The sequence below is a fragment of the Panicum virgatum genome, chromosome 8K (genome assembly GCF_016808335.1).
Source record: "Panicum virgatum strain AP13 chromosome 8K, P.virgatum_v5, whole genome shotgun sequence".
In the NCBI taxonomy this organism is placed as follows: Eukaryota; Viridiplantae; Streptophyta; class Magnoliopsida; order Poales; family Poaceae; genus Panicum; species Panicum virgatum.
Genome location: NC_053143.1, coordinates 37,424,299 through 37,440,865, shown reverse-complemented (window position 1 = coordinate 37,440,865; position 16,567 = coordinate 37,424,299). Strand labels below are relative to the sequence as shown.

General features: G+C 40.6%; 1 protein-coding gene and 1 pseudogene across 1 annotated transcript; one reads left to right on the top strand and one right to left on the bottom strand.

Moving 5' to 3' along the window:
* The first annotated feature begins 633 nt into the window (after positions 1-633).
* On the top strand, positions 634-6,296 carry LOC120644534. The gene is made up of 15 exons (XM_039921186.1): positions 634-1,722; positions 2,499-2,593; positions 2,668-2,781; positions 2,892-2,996; positions 3,085-3,156; positions 3,375-3,487; positions 3,597-3,728; positions 3,810-3,878; positions 3,987-4,074; positions 4,164-4,235; positions 4,312-4,412; positions 4,648-4,765; positions 4,847-4,906; positions 5,702-5,812; positions 5,995-6,296. The coding sequence occupies exons 1-15, from the start codon at positions 1,542-1,544 to the stop codon at positions 6,118-6,120; spliced, it is 1,557 nt and encodes a 518-aa protein (XP_039777120.1). The 5' UTR covers positions 634-1,541; the 3' UTR covers positions 6,121-6,296.
* A 4,467-nt stretch (positions 6,297-10,763) lies between these two features.
* Positions 10,764-13,426, bottom strand: LOC120644533 (annotated as a pseudogene).
* Positions 13,427-16,567: the final 3,141 nt, after the last annotated feature.

Here is a 16,567-nt window from a genome sequence, read left to right as displayed (position 1 = left end):
CAAATAAAGCACTCAGGTATATTCTGGTAAGGAATGAGGTCAACTTTAATATTGACAGTTGACGCACCAGCCAGTACTTTCAACTTTAATTTCACATGTCATAGAAACCACTTGCCTGCGCACAGAAATGGGGGTATAAACACAGATCAATGAGTAATAATCAACAAGCTCTCGAAATTCAGCTCAATCCACAATACTTGGCCACTAAACTATTCATGTAAATCAAATACAAATTACCTAAAACAAAATACTCTGGGTGATGAATGAATTTCGTTGAGTTTCTTATCATTTTAAAATCATGCATCTTCAAGTCTTGGACAACAATCTAAAAGACGTTCGATATGGAAGGGGTTGACACTCTAATTTTTATCATGCTATTTTTGTGAGTAGTTTGGTACTCTCCTCTTCCTAGTGCCCTAGCAAACAGTGGTGAATCTAGGATGTGAGTTAGGGGGGGGGGGTGCATTTTCCTTTCCTCTTTTTTTCTTCTTCCTCCTCCTCCTTTTCTTGTACCTCTTCTTCATTCATGGTTGCAAAATGTTGCATTGGGGGGTGTGTGTGGTGGGTGGGTGGGGGGGGGCTCTAGGGGGCTCCATAGGGGTAGGGGGCTGGAGCACCCCCAGCAGCCCCTGGCTCCGCTGCTGCTAGCAAAGTTCTTGGACAACAAACATATTGCGTGGTTTATCTTATTTTTCAAGTAGGCCAAAATAGTTACAATCTAATTCAGTATAAGATCTACCTAATTCGATTCAGATATGAATATATGCCACATTAGTCAATTAGGATTTTTTTTAGAGATTACACAGTACAACTAAGATATAGATGAACTAAACAAGAATCCAAATGAAGTTATGCAGATCTCTTGTGTATTTGGAAAAAATACTAAAAAAAAAAGAATATGTCGATCTCCTCTGTATTAGAGAAGAAGGAAAAAAACCCGGATGATCATTTTTGTCCTCCTCCACGTGGATATCAATTGGGTTGTATAGAACAAATTGGGTTGTCAATTAAATTAGTCAATGATGAACAATTTGCCCACAAAATTTGAAATCATTTAATTTGCATCGCACCTTTTCGAATCACACGATGAATTACGTTTCCATGCAATCATCATCATCATCATCAACCAAGAAACCGTATGTATAGTAGTGTCTATGGCATGCTACCATCATCAATGCGTGCACTCCATTACAAACGTAATGTCCACGACTTTAATCTCTCTCGTCTTTAGGCTGTCGGCGTCTCAAATCACCTGCGCTGCGAGCCCCATGATTAATCAACGCCTAACCACCCTTCCAAATAAATCAGGAACCAATTAACCATCGACACGACAGGCCCCTAGCTCCTCCTCGTGCCGCCACCGCGAAAAGGCGCGAACCCGCCACGCCACCACCCGCGCCCCCGGCGGCATCGCATCGCCATCGCATCGCGTATCGCCGCTAGCCGACGCGATCCTTCGCCCCGGCTCCACGGCTGGAACAACCGAACCCGATCCCGGCCGGCCGCGCCTCTATACGCCGCGCCGGCCGCCCGGGCCGCTGATGGGGGACGCGGACGCCGGGGAGCGCGACCGGAGGCCCGCAACGGCGTCGGCGGCGGCCATGGAGGACAAGGGGAAGGCCAAGAGGGACGGCGTCGTCAAGGAGGTCATACGGCTCGAGCGCGAGTCCGTCATCCCCATCCTCAAGCCCAAGCTCGTCATGAAGCTCGCCTACCTCATCGGTAATCTATCCACCACCTCGTCTGGTGATCTCTTGGCCTGATCGATCGTGCTTCCGATGCGCGGGCATTTGCCGATAGGTGGATTTGCATTGGGTCGCTCGCGGGGCACGGAGGCGCCCAGTTTCTTGGAACATAGGGGTCTGCATCGTATTGTCGGTTTTTCACCAGGAATTCTATCTATGCGTCTCCCGTTGTCTGATCAAGGTTCAGTATCTTTTTATTTTTATCGCCCTTCCTTGCATTGCAACAAACGGACCTGGAGCCGTGAATGGAACTAGATTTATATTGGAGGGAAAATGCGAGTAATTTATTTGATAGCTTTGGGAGCCTTAGGTTTGTAAATTTGTCCGGATTTTGCTTAAACTCCTGAAGGGAAAAAAAGGAATACTTGTTTTAGTATTCCAGCAAAGTTTGTCCCGGGAATCATAAAATTCTTGAGGACGGAAGGATGGTGCCATCCTATATTTTTCTTTACCCTTATTAAATGAAGGATCAGTCTGTTGAATGTTTGGTATTCAGGTTTCACAGCAATATGTTCCTTTTTTCTCTCTCCAGTGATATGTATTGTTACTGTCTCTCATAAAAGCATGTCAATTTCCACCAATTCTCAATATCTTTTTAGAGTGATTAATGTGTCTTTTATTTTTTCAGAAAAAAATCCAAGATGGTTTACTTTTCGCAATACTATTTCTGACTAGCTATCTGAAAGTTTGGAATTGAAACAGTGTGAATCATTTGCTTGGCATAACGCGCACATGCTCTTGATTACCATGCAGAACGTGACAACGACCGTTCCGAGTTCATGAAGCTATGTAAGAGGGTAGAGTACACAATCCGTGCTTGGTATCTTCTGCAGTTTGATGATCTAATGGTTCGTACCTCTTCTCTTATTCATCTACAACAGTCAAGTTGGTCGATTATCTTGATGTTTGTGCTGTGATGCAGCAACTGTATGCATTATTTGATCCTGTCAATGGTGAGAAGAGTTTGGAGCAGCAGGGCATGACATCCAGTGAGCTTGATACTCTAGAACTAAATTTCTTAACCTATATTTTTCAGGTTGGCTCACTGTCTATTCCTTTTCATACTAGCGAGAATGATACTTGAGATTTTATATGGCGATAACTTGTACTACCTCTGTTTCGAAATACAATTGGTGATCTAAGTAGATAATGGAAAAGAGCAACTTCAAGTTGTTATCCGACGAAGAGTATGAGGTAGCGCAGTCTGGCCAGTATCTTTTGAACCTCCCTATACAAGTTGATGAACACAAGGTATGGAGTAACCTCTATAAAATATTGGATTTCCATGCTGACACTGCAATTTACTTCACTTTTCAACTAGCTATTTGTACAAATATAGGTAGACAGCAAGTTGTTGACAAGATACTTTAAGGAACACCCACATGATAATCTACCAGCATTCGCTAATAAGGTATTTTTCGTTTCCTTTAGTGCACTCTACTATTCATCTTTCCTCCTCAAAGTACACATTACTCATGCTATGCCAATGATTCATAAACTGAGTGCCACATGTACAAGGCAAGAGCAAATGAAAATGGGAGAAACTAGTATCTTTGTTACGTATTTCATAACTATTCTTTCTTTGGATACACATTGCTGAGGAGGACATTAAAGTTAACGTTTTCGCAGTATATTGTCTTCCGTCGGGGCATTGGAATTGATCGAACAACTGACTACTTCTTCATGGAGAAAGTGGATGTCATCATATCCCGAGCATGGAGGTCATTGCTCAGTGTAACAAGGTATCACATCTCAATATCAACTGTTTTCGTTTTTTGCTGAACTGGATGGTTTTCCGATCCTTTGATAAAAGCATCATATCCAATTACCGATACAATGTTTTAATATCAGGATAGATAGATTATTCTCCAAGAAACAATTACCTTCAAAAAAGGACAAAAAGAAGACCGACGAAATTAATGAAGATGAAGAAGAACCAGACCTCTATGTTGAGCGCGTTCGTCTAGAGAAAATGGAGCTAAGGTTGATTAGGGCTAGCTTCACAGGAATTTTGGCAATCTAAAGTTGTGCTTCTTTTCTTATGTGTTATACATTTTACGGCAGCATAAGGAATCTGTTACGAAAAATGACAATTCAAGAGCCTACATTTGAAAGGATGATCGTGGTGTATAGGTATGTATTTCTATTCATCATGTCCTTTAGCCATCTTGAATCTTTAAGTAATCTCACTTATCATAGGATTTTACACGCCGGCTTAGTATCTTTGTTCTAATGTTGCAGAAAGGCTAGCACAGAAAGTAAGCCAGATCGTGGGATATATGTAAAGCACTTCAAGCACATTCCAATGGCTGATATGGAGCTAGTCCTGGTAATATATTTCCTATGAACACTTCTAATTATCTTTAGGCACGTTCTGTTTGTTCTCCTAGAATACCTGACATCAGCATTGTGTTGTAGCCAGAGAAGAAAAACCCTAGTTTAACACCAATGGATTGGGTTACATTCCTAATTTCTGCCGTGATTGGCTTGGTAAGTCTGTTATGCTTTTGACATCGAACACGCATACTACCTATCTTTGACCATCTGAATAATGTTTTCCTTTCAGGTCACTCTAATAGGTTCTCTTGAAATGCCAAAGGCTGACATATGGGTTGTCACAGCTATCTTATCTGGTCTGATTGGATACTGTGCGAAGATCTACTTCACGTAGGTGGTTTTTTTCTCATAAGAAAGTTTTTTTTTGCTCATATGACACTCTGAATATCAGTTTACTGTGCGAAGATCTACTTCAAGTAGGTGGTTTTTTTCTCATAAGAAAGTTTTTTTTTTGCTCATATGTCACTCTGAATATCAGTAATGTATGTCTGAAGGTCCTATTGGAATGGTACATTTTACCAACTTGGTATATACTGATATACAATGAATTTCTCTTTCAAAACAGTTTCCAAGCAAATATGGTCACATACCAAAATTTGATTACAAAGTCAATGTATGATAAACAACTTGATAGTGGAAAAGGAACACTTCTTCACTTGTGTGATGATGTGATCCAGCAAGAAGTATGCAACCCTCACTATGTCATTGATAAATTTAATTTGTCTTGCATGTGCCACCAAAATATCTTAAACCTGTTTTTGCAGGTTAAGGAGGTTATCGTTTCCTACTATATTTTGATGGAGCAAGGAAAGGCCACTATACAGGTAACAGTATCTCCTTAGTTTCAGCACTGGTTGTAGTGATATTTCTGCCATATCTTGTGCAATCAAAATTCTGCTTGGACAGTATATTTGTGCTCAGGCACGGTCGCAAAAAAGTATATTCGTGCTCAGCTGTTGTGTTTATTCTTTTTTATCGCTATATGGGAGAACAAACCTATTATTCAGACTTACAGGCTGTTAGAAGTTTAGCATATAACTGTGCTGTATGCTTTCCTTGAAATTCAGTTTACATTAAGACAATTTCACCATCTTAGGTTTCCTGCTAAACTTTAATATGTAGTGCCATGTTAAAGTTTATGAAAGTAAGTTGAGTATATCAGGTGAAAACTGGCTAAGTGTTGGAAACTTGAAAGCTCCATAAAAAATCATATTTACAAGTTTTTCAAAAATCTTGAAAAACTCACCATCCATAGTTTATGTCCTAACAATACACCATACAAAATTTCAATACCAAACTCTTTCCAATTCATGAGGTTAAAAAATCGCATACTTCTGACACATGCACAAATGGGCAAATTAACATAGGTTCTCCTTTTGTTGTTCTAAACCTTGTATTTTGTCATCTCTCAAATTGTATGAATTTTGGACTAATTTTTTTATATGGCATAATAACCTCAATTATGGATACTGAGTTTTCAAGATGGGAGATTTCAAGTTTCCAACACTTAGCAAACATTCACAAGACATGCAAAAATTCGCAAGACATGCCCTCTTATGTGGCACCTGGAGTCTTGACAAATGACTTGCTGATATTGCTGTATCTTATTATCTTTCCAGGATCTTGATGTACGCTGTGAACATCTCATCAAGGAAGAGTTCGGCGTGGAGTGCAACTTTGATGTTGTGGATGCTGTAAAGAAGCTAGAAAAGCTGGGTATTGTTTCTCGGGTAAGTTCTTTTCGCAAACTCTTGAAGATCACCACAAAGAACAGAACAAATGTGGATAAAGAATGTCATCTTCTGAGTCACTTTTAAGGCCACCACAGTAATCTTCAGTAAAAAGAAGTATCTGCCAGTTCAAAATTTCTAAACCTAAGTGCTCCGTCGGTTGGACCTTATTCTCTACTCAGGACTCAATTGGGAGGATCCTATGTGTTCCGTTGAAGCGAGCAAACGAGATCATAGGGACAACAACCGAAGAAATGGTGCTCCGAGCCCAGCAAGCCCCTGCTGCTTCAGAAGCTTCACGGTGCTAGTGATAAATTCATTCAATCTTAGCAAGATTTCGCTGCAACTCAGGGCCCGCCATGTGTGTCCAATCTTCTGCGCAGTTTTTGTGTTATTCTTTCATTTGTTCATTCGTTTGTAAATAAGAATGATATCATCAACTTTTACAGTGTATGAGAAGTGAAGTGAACTGTATAGCGCTGAATTAACATGGACAATTCTGAAAAAAAATGGATAAGACTATTACTCCATTCCAAATTATAGATTGCTTTGGTTTTCTACATCCATAGTTTTTGTTATGTATCTTGATATAGCATATATCTAGGTGCATAATAAAAATTATTTATTTAGAAAAACCAAAACAATATATAATTTGAGACGGAGGGAGTAACCGACTTCCATGTTGCACACCAACCTTATAATATATATGAAAACAATTAAATAATGACAGATTTTGTTTAATCAGAAACTGACAAAACTCTAGATAGTTGAACCTTGTCCGATAAGCATTACCTTTATGCAAAACTATTGTCTATAAGTTTAAGGAGGCGGCTAACATACGGTCGGCCGTAAATTAGACTGGCCGTACGGCATACTCTTTTTTGGCCATCTAGAGGTATTGGGTTTCTCTTTTTGGTAAAAGATTGCTTCCAGAGTACAACTTTAGGATAAAGACAAAAAAAATAATATCAGCACATGCAAAAGCAATATCAGATTTAAAAAAGCCGTAACTTTACCCCAGAGCATCAAAATTAAAATCTGATTGCACCATTGAGTTGCCCTCAACAAAACCATCAAAACTAAATCTTACTTCAATATTTTTTGATGATATTTTTTTCTCATGCAGTCCTAAAAAACACTTTTGTTGAAAGTTGAAAGCATATCGTAATAAACTCTGAAGCAATTTAGTAAATGTACAAACCAAAAAAAATACTTAATTTTAGGCACGACGTAATAAACTCGGAAGCAATTTAGTAAATGTACAAACCTAATTTAGTACCATACTTTTGCCTAATGAATGATGAAAAGAGCTGCCATTATTCATGTTACAAGATCTAAAATAAAATGAATTTGGCATCTTATTACAAATGCATCTATGCTTGTTAGAAATTACAGTTTTGCCTACACAATTTTACTCCTGCACTTGTAGTTACCTCATCAGGTCCTCAATTAGTGTGGTGCCTGCAACTGCATCATCTCGTCCTAATCTACAAGCACTTCAGAACACACAGCATCAACCCCATGAAGAAAAAAGAACATAGAAATGTCATGCATCATCATGCATTTTAGAACACAATTTCTAGACCTACATAGTTACTTATTTATTTGTCTACTACTTGCACTACGGAACTATGTGAACCAGAAATCATAAAATGCACTCAATATGTACTCCAAAGTGCCAAATGTATTCGCTTCTAATTATGCAAAATGTCTTCCAATCTGCATCCATGTTCAAAATCTGGTGACCTGCATTGTAATTATAAAAAAATCAGAGAGAACATGCAACTATGTAAGTAATGGAGGTCCAAAAAACATTCACAAATTAGTAGGCTGAACTTGTATTAGCATTGCTAGCAGTTGTATGTTATCTATTTTCTAAAGGCAACAAAATTGCTTAATGAAATGTATTATTATGCCTAGATACAACAATAAAATTGCTTATTGGAAATCAATATTATTGCCTTCGTAGAACAATTTTATTGAGAACCAACATTAAAATGCCTATACAAGTCTGAAAAAAGACATAACCGATCTAATTAAAATACTTATGAATCATAATGCAAAAATGCTAAATTCAAAATTAATAAATTACTTGATGATTTAGCAAAAGTTTCCATGGCTGAATCATGCATTACCAAGAGAACATAAAGGAGTTAAGAACATAATAAAAGTCCCAGAAAATACAAAAGATAAAGCTAGTGTCAACAGTTTTCAGAGGTGTAGTAGACATATCACCAAGGCCCAAGCTAAGAGATGACAACCATAGCAATTGTGTACAAGCAGCCTCTAGAAATACCTAAAAATTTGAGGGCAGACCTAAAATCTCTATAGTGGCCACACTTTCATGTGCACCACCTCCTTAGACTATGATTTTCACTTCCCACTACATCTAAACCATTAGAAAATAATCAAGGCATGTGCTGGCAATGAATTTGTGCAGGGATTGAGCAAAATCACCACATGAAGCAAAATAAAATTGAAAAACAGCACAAGTGCAGGACCTCACCCCTCTTTTAATAAACCACCCTCTTGCACCTTATTTGGAACTTCTGCAGCAGCAGCAACCTAGCAGTAAAAAATAATAGAATCATCCGACTGAAATGGTAAAATTGATAAGTTCAGCGGCAACGCATATGCTCGCTGCCCAAACGGCCGTAATATTCCAACCCTTTCTGGAGGGCCACCGTCACCCAACCCATAAACTGCTTAGCTGGTTTAGCATAAGCTACTATCGCAAACACAAAAGTTCTGCATCTTGGTTTAGCATAAGTTGCACACATGAAAAATCCAAAAAAACTATCAGTTGGAACACATGAAAAATGTTATAATCAGAAAGTAAAAATGCTCTAAACAAAAGCCAAAAAAACTATCAGTAGAAACTACTTGTACTGGACATCTGAAATGCTTAACCGATATTGATTGACTATTTATTTGGTATTATTAAAATACTTGGTATATTTTTCTAATGCATAAAAAATAGCAGATAAAGCTAAATACCCGCAACGTGTCGAGCAGCACACTAATTGTAGGACAAAGTGCAACACTGAAAAATGCTGTATCATTCTTTCTTCTTTTTATTGCAGCACAAATACTTTAGCTGTAAGATCTCACAAACCTATCAAATTAGGTCAAGAAGTTAGCAGACTAGCACCAGTACATTGTTTTGCCTATCAAAGATCATGTTGTTGCGTAGTACAGAAACATATTGTTGCCTACTCAAATGTATTTGCATAATCTGGAATCATATTATTGCCTACTGAGAAAAAATTTCATGCAATGCTTATGTACTAATGAGAAAAAGCATAAAAATTTTCTAAATTAAACTGAAGAATAATATTTTGCCTAACTAATAACAGTATTTTGCCAGACTAATAACACTACTTTGCCTATCTTAGAATATAGAACTTTGCCAACTGAGAATAGTACTTTGCTAAAAGAGAATAACATTGTTTTTAAATAAGAATATTACTTCTAATTATCATATTTGCTCATGATGCATGACAATGAACAAAAAGGATACTCTGAATTGTGTAAAAGGGTGAAAACCAAATAATCAGAGAGGATAAGTAGCTTACTGTTTATACTAATCACACTAGGAAGTAGTCATATTATTTTGACTGAATATATAACATACCGAAAACATTGGTTGGAACCATAGAGATGATGCACATGCAAGATGTGATGCACTATAATATGAGTGAATGTCCAAAATATGAAGGAAAGTACAATGAAATCAGAACCTTTGGTCCTAATTGAGATATTACTTTGCTTAAGCTGTAACAGCTAACAACTCTTTTACTTGATACGAGTAGTGTTTTACCTAATTGATATAGTACTTTGCCTATTTAATAGAATATTATTGCCTTCTAGGATCCGATTATTGCCCATGTACAACAAAAAGTATTGCTTAATATAACAATATGGTTAGGAATTCCATGTGTTCAACCAATCACCATCATTTTGAATGTTGTTTAATATCATAAGTAACACATCATAAGAATTTGATTAATGTTCAGTAGAAATCTAATAATATGAATTAAAACATCTCATAAGTATCCTCTGTTCACAGAGGGCTCCTTCTCTTCCTCCCAAAACGATTTGGGTTTCTCCCTCTACCAAACAAATCTGATAAATAATCACCCAAATCAAATAGATTCCTAGCACAAAAAACAGATCATGTACAAACCATTTCTCGCCTTCGCATGGATCCGCTCTTCCACTACTGAATCTCCCTGCATCTCGACTGAAAAATCCCTACAAAGAATCCCCAAAATTCAGTTCGCTTCGCGACGAGAAACCAGAAGAGTATTGAAGAAATCCATGGAGGAGGGCGGGGGTTCGTTGGCATGAGTGGAGGGAGGAGAAGGGCGGGGGGTCACCAACGGGAGGGTGGGCAGCGGAGGGAGGAGGCGCCTCCTACCCGTTCGAGAGTGCGAGGGGCTCCCCGGACAAGGAGCCCTCGGTGCGGTGAACGAGGGCGATGACGACGAATGCCTCCTACGCGGGCAAGAGCGCGAGAGGCTTCCCGGACGAGGAGGCCTCGAAGCCGCCAACGGTGGCGTGCGAGGCCGATGAGAGTCTCCTACGCGGGCGAGAGCGCAAGGGGCTCCCTGGACGAGGAGGGGAGGCCTCGCCGTGGCGGATGGGGACAGCAGCGCCGAGGACGGCAGCAACGACATGTCCGCCCACGGTGGCGGGGTCGTTCCAGGGGCTCGACCCAGATCTAGAGCGGGAGAGAGAAGCTTACCTAGAGAGAGAAATGGGAGAGGTGAAATAATCAAATGGGTAAATGACGGACGGTGGATGGATGGAGCAGCCGTGCAGGAGTACAAACTTACAGCCCGCTGTTTTGAAGTCTTTACCTAAGTTTAAATCCGAATGCTTGACCTTCACCTATTGCCAGTTTGCCACCGCCCACCAAACAGGTAAACAATACAAAACACAGCAGAAAAACGAGGTAAGACCCTAATCCAGAACTGCAGGAGCAGCAGGAGAGCCAGTGTGGCTGTCACCAGGGGTATCATAATATACAGAGCTTATTAGCACAAATCCACAGCTACAAACTAATTCTCCAGATCACTTCAACAAACGGTCACACACGTCAAACATGCCAGCCACGGTTCAATTTATTCTACACCAGAACCATATGCGAGAGAACAGGTACAGGGCCTTATTTAGGACACGAAACTTCAATCTCCTTTTCACTGATTTCCGTACTTTGGCCCATCTTTGCCTTTCTTTATGTCATCCCATCCTCTCACCCATGTCTGACCTGGTGTTGATCGGGTCTCAGGAGAGGCATGCTTGGTGAGATTATCTGTGACCTTCGACTTGATGGCAGTGAACACCTATTTGATCAAGAACTGTCAGGTAAAGAAGCAGCCATTCCTAGAAAATAAAGTATAAGAATAACGGTTGCAGTATGTCATACTGGATTAGAATTCAGATCCTCTGGTGGCTGCTCCTGACCAGTAAGCCATTTCCACAAATCTGGGTTTTCCTGATGAATCAAGAAGTCCAAGAATTAAGACTAGATACAAACTTTAAACAGTGTATTTGATAAAAGGAATACTTTGATGATTTCAGGAACAGAGGGATCACAGTCACTGTCTCTGGAATTGATACCAAAAATGTCTTGACTCCTGAATCTAGACACAATATCCAAAGGTTTAGGAAGCAAACATCAGCCTATGTAGTGGAATTTGTATCTGACTGGTTAATGGTCAGATGTTACAATAAGTATGTAAGTTTTAATAAAGAAAAAAATATTTGTAGTCCATCTAAAATCAGGTTTGACCGTTTGAGAGTATATAATATATGCGAGAGAGAGAAGAGAGAGAGGGAGAGAAATAATTACATTTATCATAATCAAAGGGAGAAAGACGCATCCATGAGCTACCCAGTTAAGGCCCCTAATAATCACTAACCTGAGAAATCAAAAATCACTAACCCTGATCTACTGTTAGCTGATAACTGAAGCAGTATTGTAGAAACAAGTTCTGAAATTGGCAAGTAGGAAACAGATTTTTAACTAATGATAGAAATTGTGAATCTCCATCATGATGTTAAGGCAAAGAGATAGACATCTTTGGTTAAGGCACAAAGCAACAGCCTTATTTTCTGTCGATTCAAAGTTCAAAATGTCAAGTTTACAGCAACAAGTCGGTACATGAGATTTGCTATGCCACTACCATGCCTATCCCACCCACCCCAACCCCAAACCTTTTTTTTTCCTTTCAGCAAAGTGCACAGAAACTGAATTCGCAGAGCTATGTTCCTCTAAGCAAGATCAATCACACAACTATCTGGTTTCTAGGAACTGTTCATTTTAATTAAAGCTGAGTAAACACGAACAAATATGAACCAATGTTGGAACTTCTACAATGTACATATCGTAGGAGTTTTTATAATAATGCGACCTATAGGAGCTTTTATTTTTTTCCCCTTAAAATGATAAAAGAGAACCCACTCAAAGAGCATAGTGTAGTTCCATAAACCTATTAACCTTTAGAACGAATAGAACATATTTGACATCACCAAGCACAACTCAATGTGCTCTCCTAACAAGAAAATTTTAGCAGAGACATTCGGCTCAACAAATAGCAACTTGTAATTTTTCTCCAAAAATTTGAAGACCCTCAGCTTGATTGGACCATCAAAAATCAAGCTGCTTTCCAAATACTTAAAGAAGGGTTGATTGCACAAATTTAACAAGGGATATCTGCAAAGATGAGCAAATAAAGCAACTAATGCTTCTAATCGATTACTGCATATCAGATTACTCAGCAACCAACCAACATACTAATCGATTAACCGGTTGATCTACTTGCTCCAACAAAAAAACAGGGTGAGGGTGGCACAGAAGAACCATCAGACGACGAAATTAAGACTAGACTAGAGCGTTGGAAACAACTTGTGGAGGGGGTAATACGCTACAAAGCCGAGCAAGTGGCCGTCAGCAAGCTCATCTATGAATAATCCGAACAGGTCTCCTTCCTCTTGCCTCTGTCACAGGCCGTTCCCCTGCTCCTCTTGCGAATCTTCCCCAAACCTTGTTTCCCCCTATTTAAACTATCTCTAATTCTTCAAGCTCTGAAGCAATAGATAACCGGAGGCAGGCAGGGCAACTTACAAGGTCGAGCACTTGCAGGAGGGCGCGGATGTTGGGCTCGTCCATGGAGTGGACGTGCTGCTCCACCCAGGTCCCCAGCACCAGGTCCAGCTCCAGGAACCCCCGCTGCTTGCTACGGTACACCAGCCTGCGCAGCGCCATCCGCCAGTCACTCAAACAAAGATGGGGCAAACGAGACCTCAAGCGCTAACCACCTCCGGTGACCCGGGTACGGGCGCGCACCTGTTGAGTAGGCGGCGGCGGCTCTCGTCGGAGGAGAGGTCGACGGTGGTGGCGGCGGCGTTCTGCTGGGAGGTGGTGAACGCGGAGAGGAGGCGGCGGGCGGAGACCGCGGGGAGGGTGGGGGTGGGGGGAGGGGGAGGGGAGGACGCGGCGGAGGAGGAGCGCGCGGCGGAAGACCGCGGCCGCCATGGCTCTGCTTGGCTCGCCGGCGGCGGGAGGAACGAACCGACGAAGAGAGAGATCGGCGACGGCGAGAGGGAAAACAGAGAGAGGTGACGTGGCTGACTAGTGGCCCCGCATCGCTGTGTATATAGTGGGCCGGGCCGGGTTTGATCGGTGGGCGACGTGTGTGTTGCGGCGTGGCATTTCAAAAAATATAATAAATAGATGCCTTGTCGTGGTGGCTGACAGGTGGCCCCACACCGCCAGGATTTGTTGGGCTGCCTACCGCACGGGAAAGCGGGTTTGTATGGACTACGTTTCCCACGAGTTTGACCCATCATCAGCTTTGCACACACAGAGCCAAGGAGCTTTGTACTTGCCGGTATCCTCGAATTTCTGAACACTGCTCGTGCGACTTCCAGCAGACTTTTGGACCTCATTTTAAGTTTTAGTTTCTTTATCAACAGGTATATTAATTTTTTGCACACCGTCGCTTGCAAAAATACAAGACTCTACCTGCTCCCCACAGCGCACAAACAAGTGATGGACCACAAGGAAACCAGGAAAGATCAAGCCAAACACAACACCTTTCAACAAGTTCAACAGCCTCTTTCTTCATAACTCCATTAGCATGGGCGGTTCTATTAAGTGGTCTTCAAGTTCGTTTTGCAAATCTGCATCCTAACTCACTGATTTGGTCCTATTTAGTCGAATCTAATTATCGTTTTATTTTCAGACTGCAACCGACGGCCAAAGGTTCGCTGTTCCAAAAAAAGAGCTTTAAAAATTTCTACATAATCTCAACAGCCACTTTATGAGCAGTGAACATCACTTTATAAGTTGGCCAAGCTTTTTTTCCATTAACAAACCTCTTATGTTAAACTAACAAAAGTATCATTTAATTTAGTATCCTTCAATGTAAAAAAATAAATATAAAAAACTGCTACTTCTTATACTGATATGTAAAAAAAAGTTCACCTATAGACTTGAAGATTACTTCTCTCTTTTGATTCAGCTACATATTTAATTTATAGAATGCATGTTCCACTCATTTTTCTGATTGCATGGACCATTGACTAATTTCTGTAGATGTCCAATATTTCTTTGTCTTGTGTTTCTAATTTACATAAAGCTGCTATTAACCTGGGATCATTAGTCTCTAAGATTTGGCCAAAATCATTGCTCACAATTAGCAAGGCAATCAAATTTCTCTTCCACACTAAAATATCTTTGTTCATTTACCTGTCAGTGTTAGTATGGTGCATAGGTTTATTTGCATGTCATTTTAACACATGACGTATTGTTTTGCGATTGTTTATAAATACAACTGCTAGCCTTATTTCACCCTTCGCCTCCTTTTAGGTGCCTCTTTGCCCAACCTGTACTAATAATTTTGAATCAATACTTCCTAATATTTAGCAACATATCATTGCTTACAATTAGCTAAGCAATCAAATTACTATTCCACACCAAAATTATCTCTTTTTATTTACATGCCAGTGTTAGCATGATGCATAAGACTACTTGCCTATCATTTTAACACATGACTCATTTGTAGGTGCCTCTTTGTTTGAACTATCTTTCGACATAGAAAATCAACAAGGAGCAGTTGACCTATCTGAATTCTCCTTGGCCCTGCCTATTGCAAGTAACTACCCCAAAACCTCATAAAGTAACCCAGTTGCTGAAATATCATTGGAGCTAGGCACAGAACGTGGCTTGCAGATTGCACCTTTGAACCAAAAATTCCATTATTAAGTGCTGCTTTCACCCTTGCCACACAAATCCCCTTTAGCTCCAAAACCATGCAACTACTATATGTGTTCAGAGCTTTTTTTATAGCAACAGTTGCTCCAGCTCTGTGGAGAAGGACAATAGACGTTATTTTTGGTTACTGTGGTTTAAAATTGTCTTCCTTGCCGGATTGGGTCCACTGTCTAAAAAGCTATAGAAATACTGACGTCCCTATTTATATTTACCCAATGTAGTGGCTCTGCTTTACTGAAATATAAAACTCTGCATCACACAAGGCACACTCCTATGGACACTGACCTTCATCCTCTGTTTGTCTGAAGCGCAAATAAGTATCCGGTACAAAACAACCTATACTTTGCTTGTCCAAATGATCCCTCATATTCTACTGACAGTAGTTCAAATTGTTGAAATTATGAGCTACGGATACCGCCACTGCTTGATAGCTTTATGTGTCTTCCTCCAACGGTTCAACGCATATCCATGAACTTTGAGGCCACCATGGTAAAGCAACAATGAGGGACGTTCTGTTTCTTAAAGTTTGACTGCATGTAAATTGATTAAATTCAGCAAAAGATATTTCAGTTTTTTTTCATGCAGCAAGGAATGACATCTTCCTGTTGGCATTTCTTAAGTCGCTACCGAGTGTGCGAAGACCTCGGCAACGGCCTCAGAAATGTCTGTTGGCGGTCCTTACTGCAATCACTAGAAATGAGGGCGCCGAACTCATCCTAGCAACTGCACCCAAGGGGTGCCACTCTCGTGGTATAATCTATATGATTACAGAAGGATCCGCAAGCGCACGGATATACCGTTGTAGCATTTCACCCGGAGAGTAAGGGTATCGTCATTTATTTTGTCCCAAAAGATGGCAGTGGCAAATGTATTGTACTCAACATTAACCATGACATTGTACCTCAAGCAATAGTCAAAACTCTGACTGGGGTAAGTCAAGATAAAGACACAAGCAAGGGTAATGCGACACAGCACACAACCACACCCTAGAAGGTAGGAATAATAGAGAGAAACAACAAAAGAAAGAACTAAACTATCCTATGTAAAGTCAGTTGGAGTTTAGGCTAGGTTAAGTGTCCTAGTGCTTCTATCCAGAGCTGGTGTTATATTAAGACATGGTTATAACTACATGTGCCAGGAAAATGGGATAGTGGGGAGAAGGTCCCGCACCGGAGTACATCCAGTCCCGTTACCTCTTTGCATAAATTGCTATACCGTACCCGAACGTCGGGGAATACGCTAAACGCAACACCGCTGTTACGCCAGACGGACAGGGCTGTCAGCACCTGCCGTCTACTCCAGTCACACCGTGGAGCACGGTCATATCCGAAGGATCCCGCATACCCGAGCACCACGCTCATGTATGAAGTCACCACCCTAGTGTCTCCGGGTCTCCCACCGTTCGGATGGATAAGTAAAACGCTAGAGCAAGCCGGAAAGCACAATGAACCTCTATCCGTACCCGGATCATC

What these genes read in the sequence shown, in the direction of transcription:
- LOC120644534 (XM_039921186.1), top strand. Translation starts at nt 1,542, where the DNA reads ATGGGGGACGCGGACGCCGGGGAGCGCGACCGGAGGCCCGCAACGGCG. An exon ending in TACAAGTTGATGAACACAAG is followed by an intron (nt 2,997 to 3,084) that starts GTATGGAGTAAC and finishes GTACAAATATAG; the next exon opens with GTAGACAGCAAGTTGTTGAC. An exon ending in CTGATATGGAGCTAGTCCTG is followed by an intron (nt 4,075 to 4,163) that starts GTAATATATTTC and finishes ATTGTGTTGTAG; the next exon opens with CCAGAGAAGAAAAACCCTAG.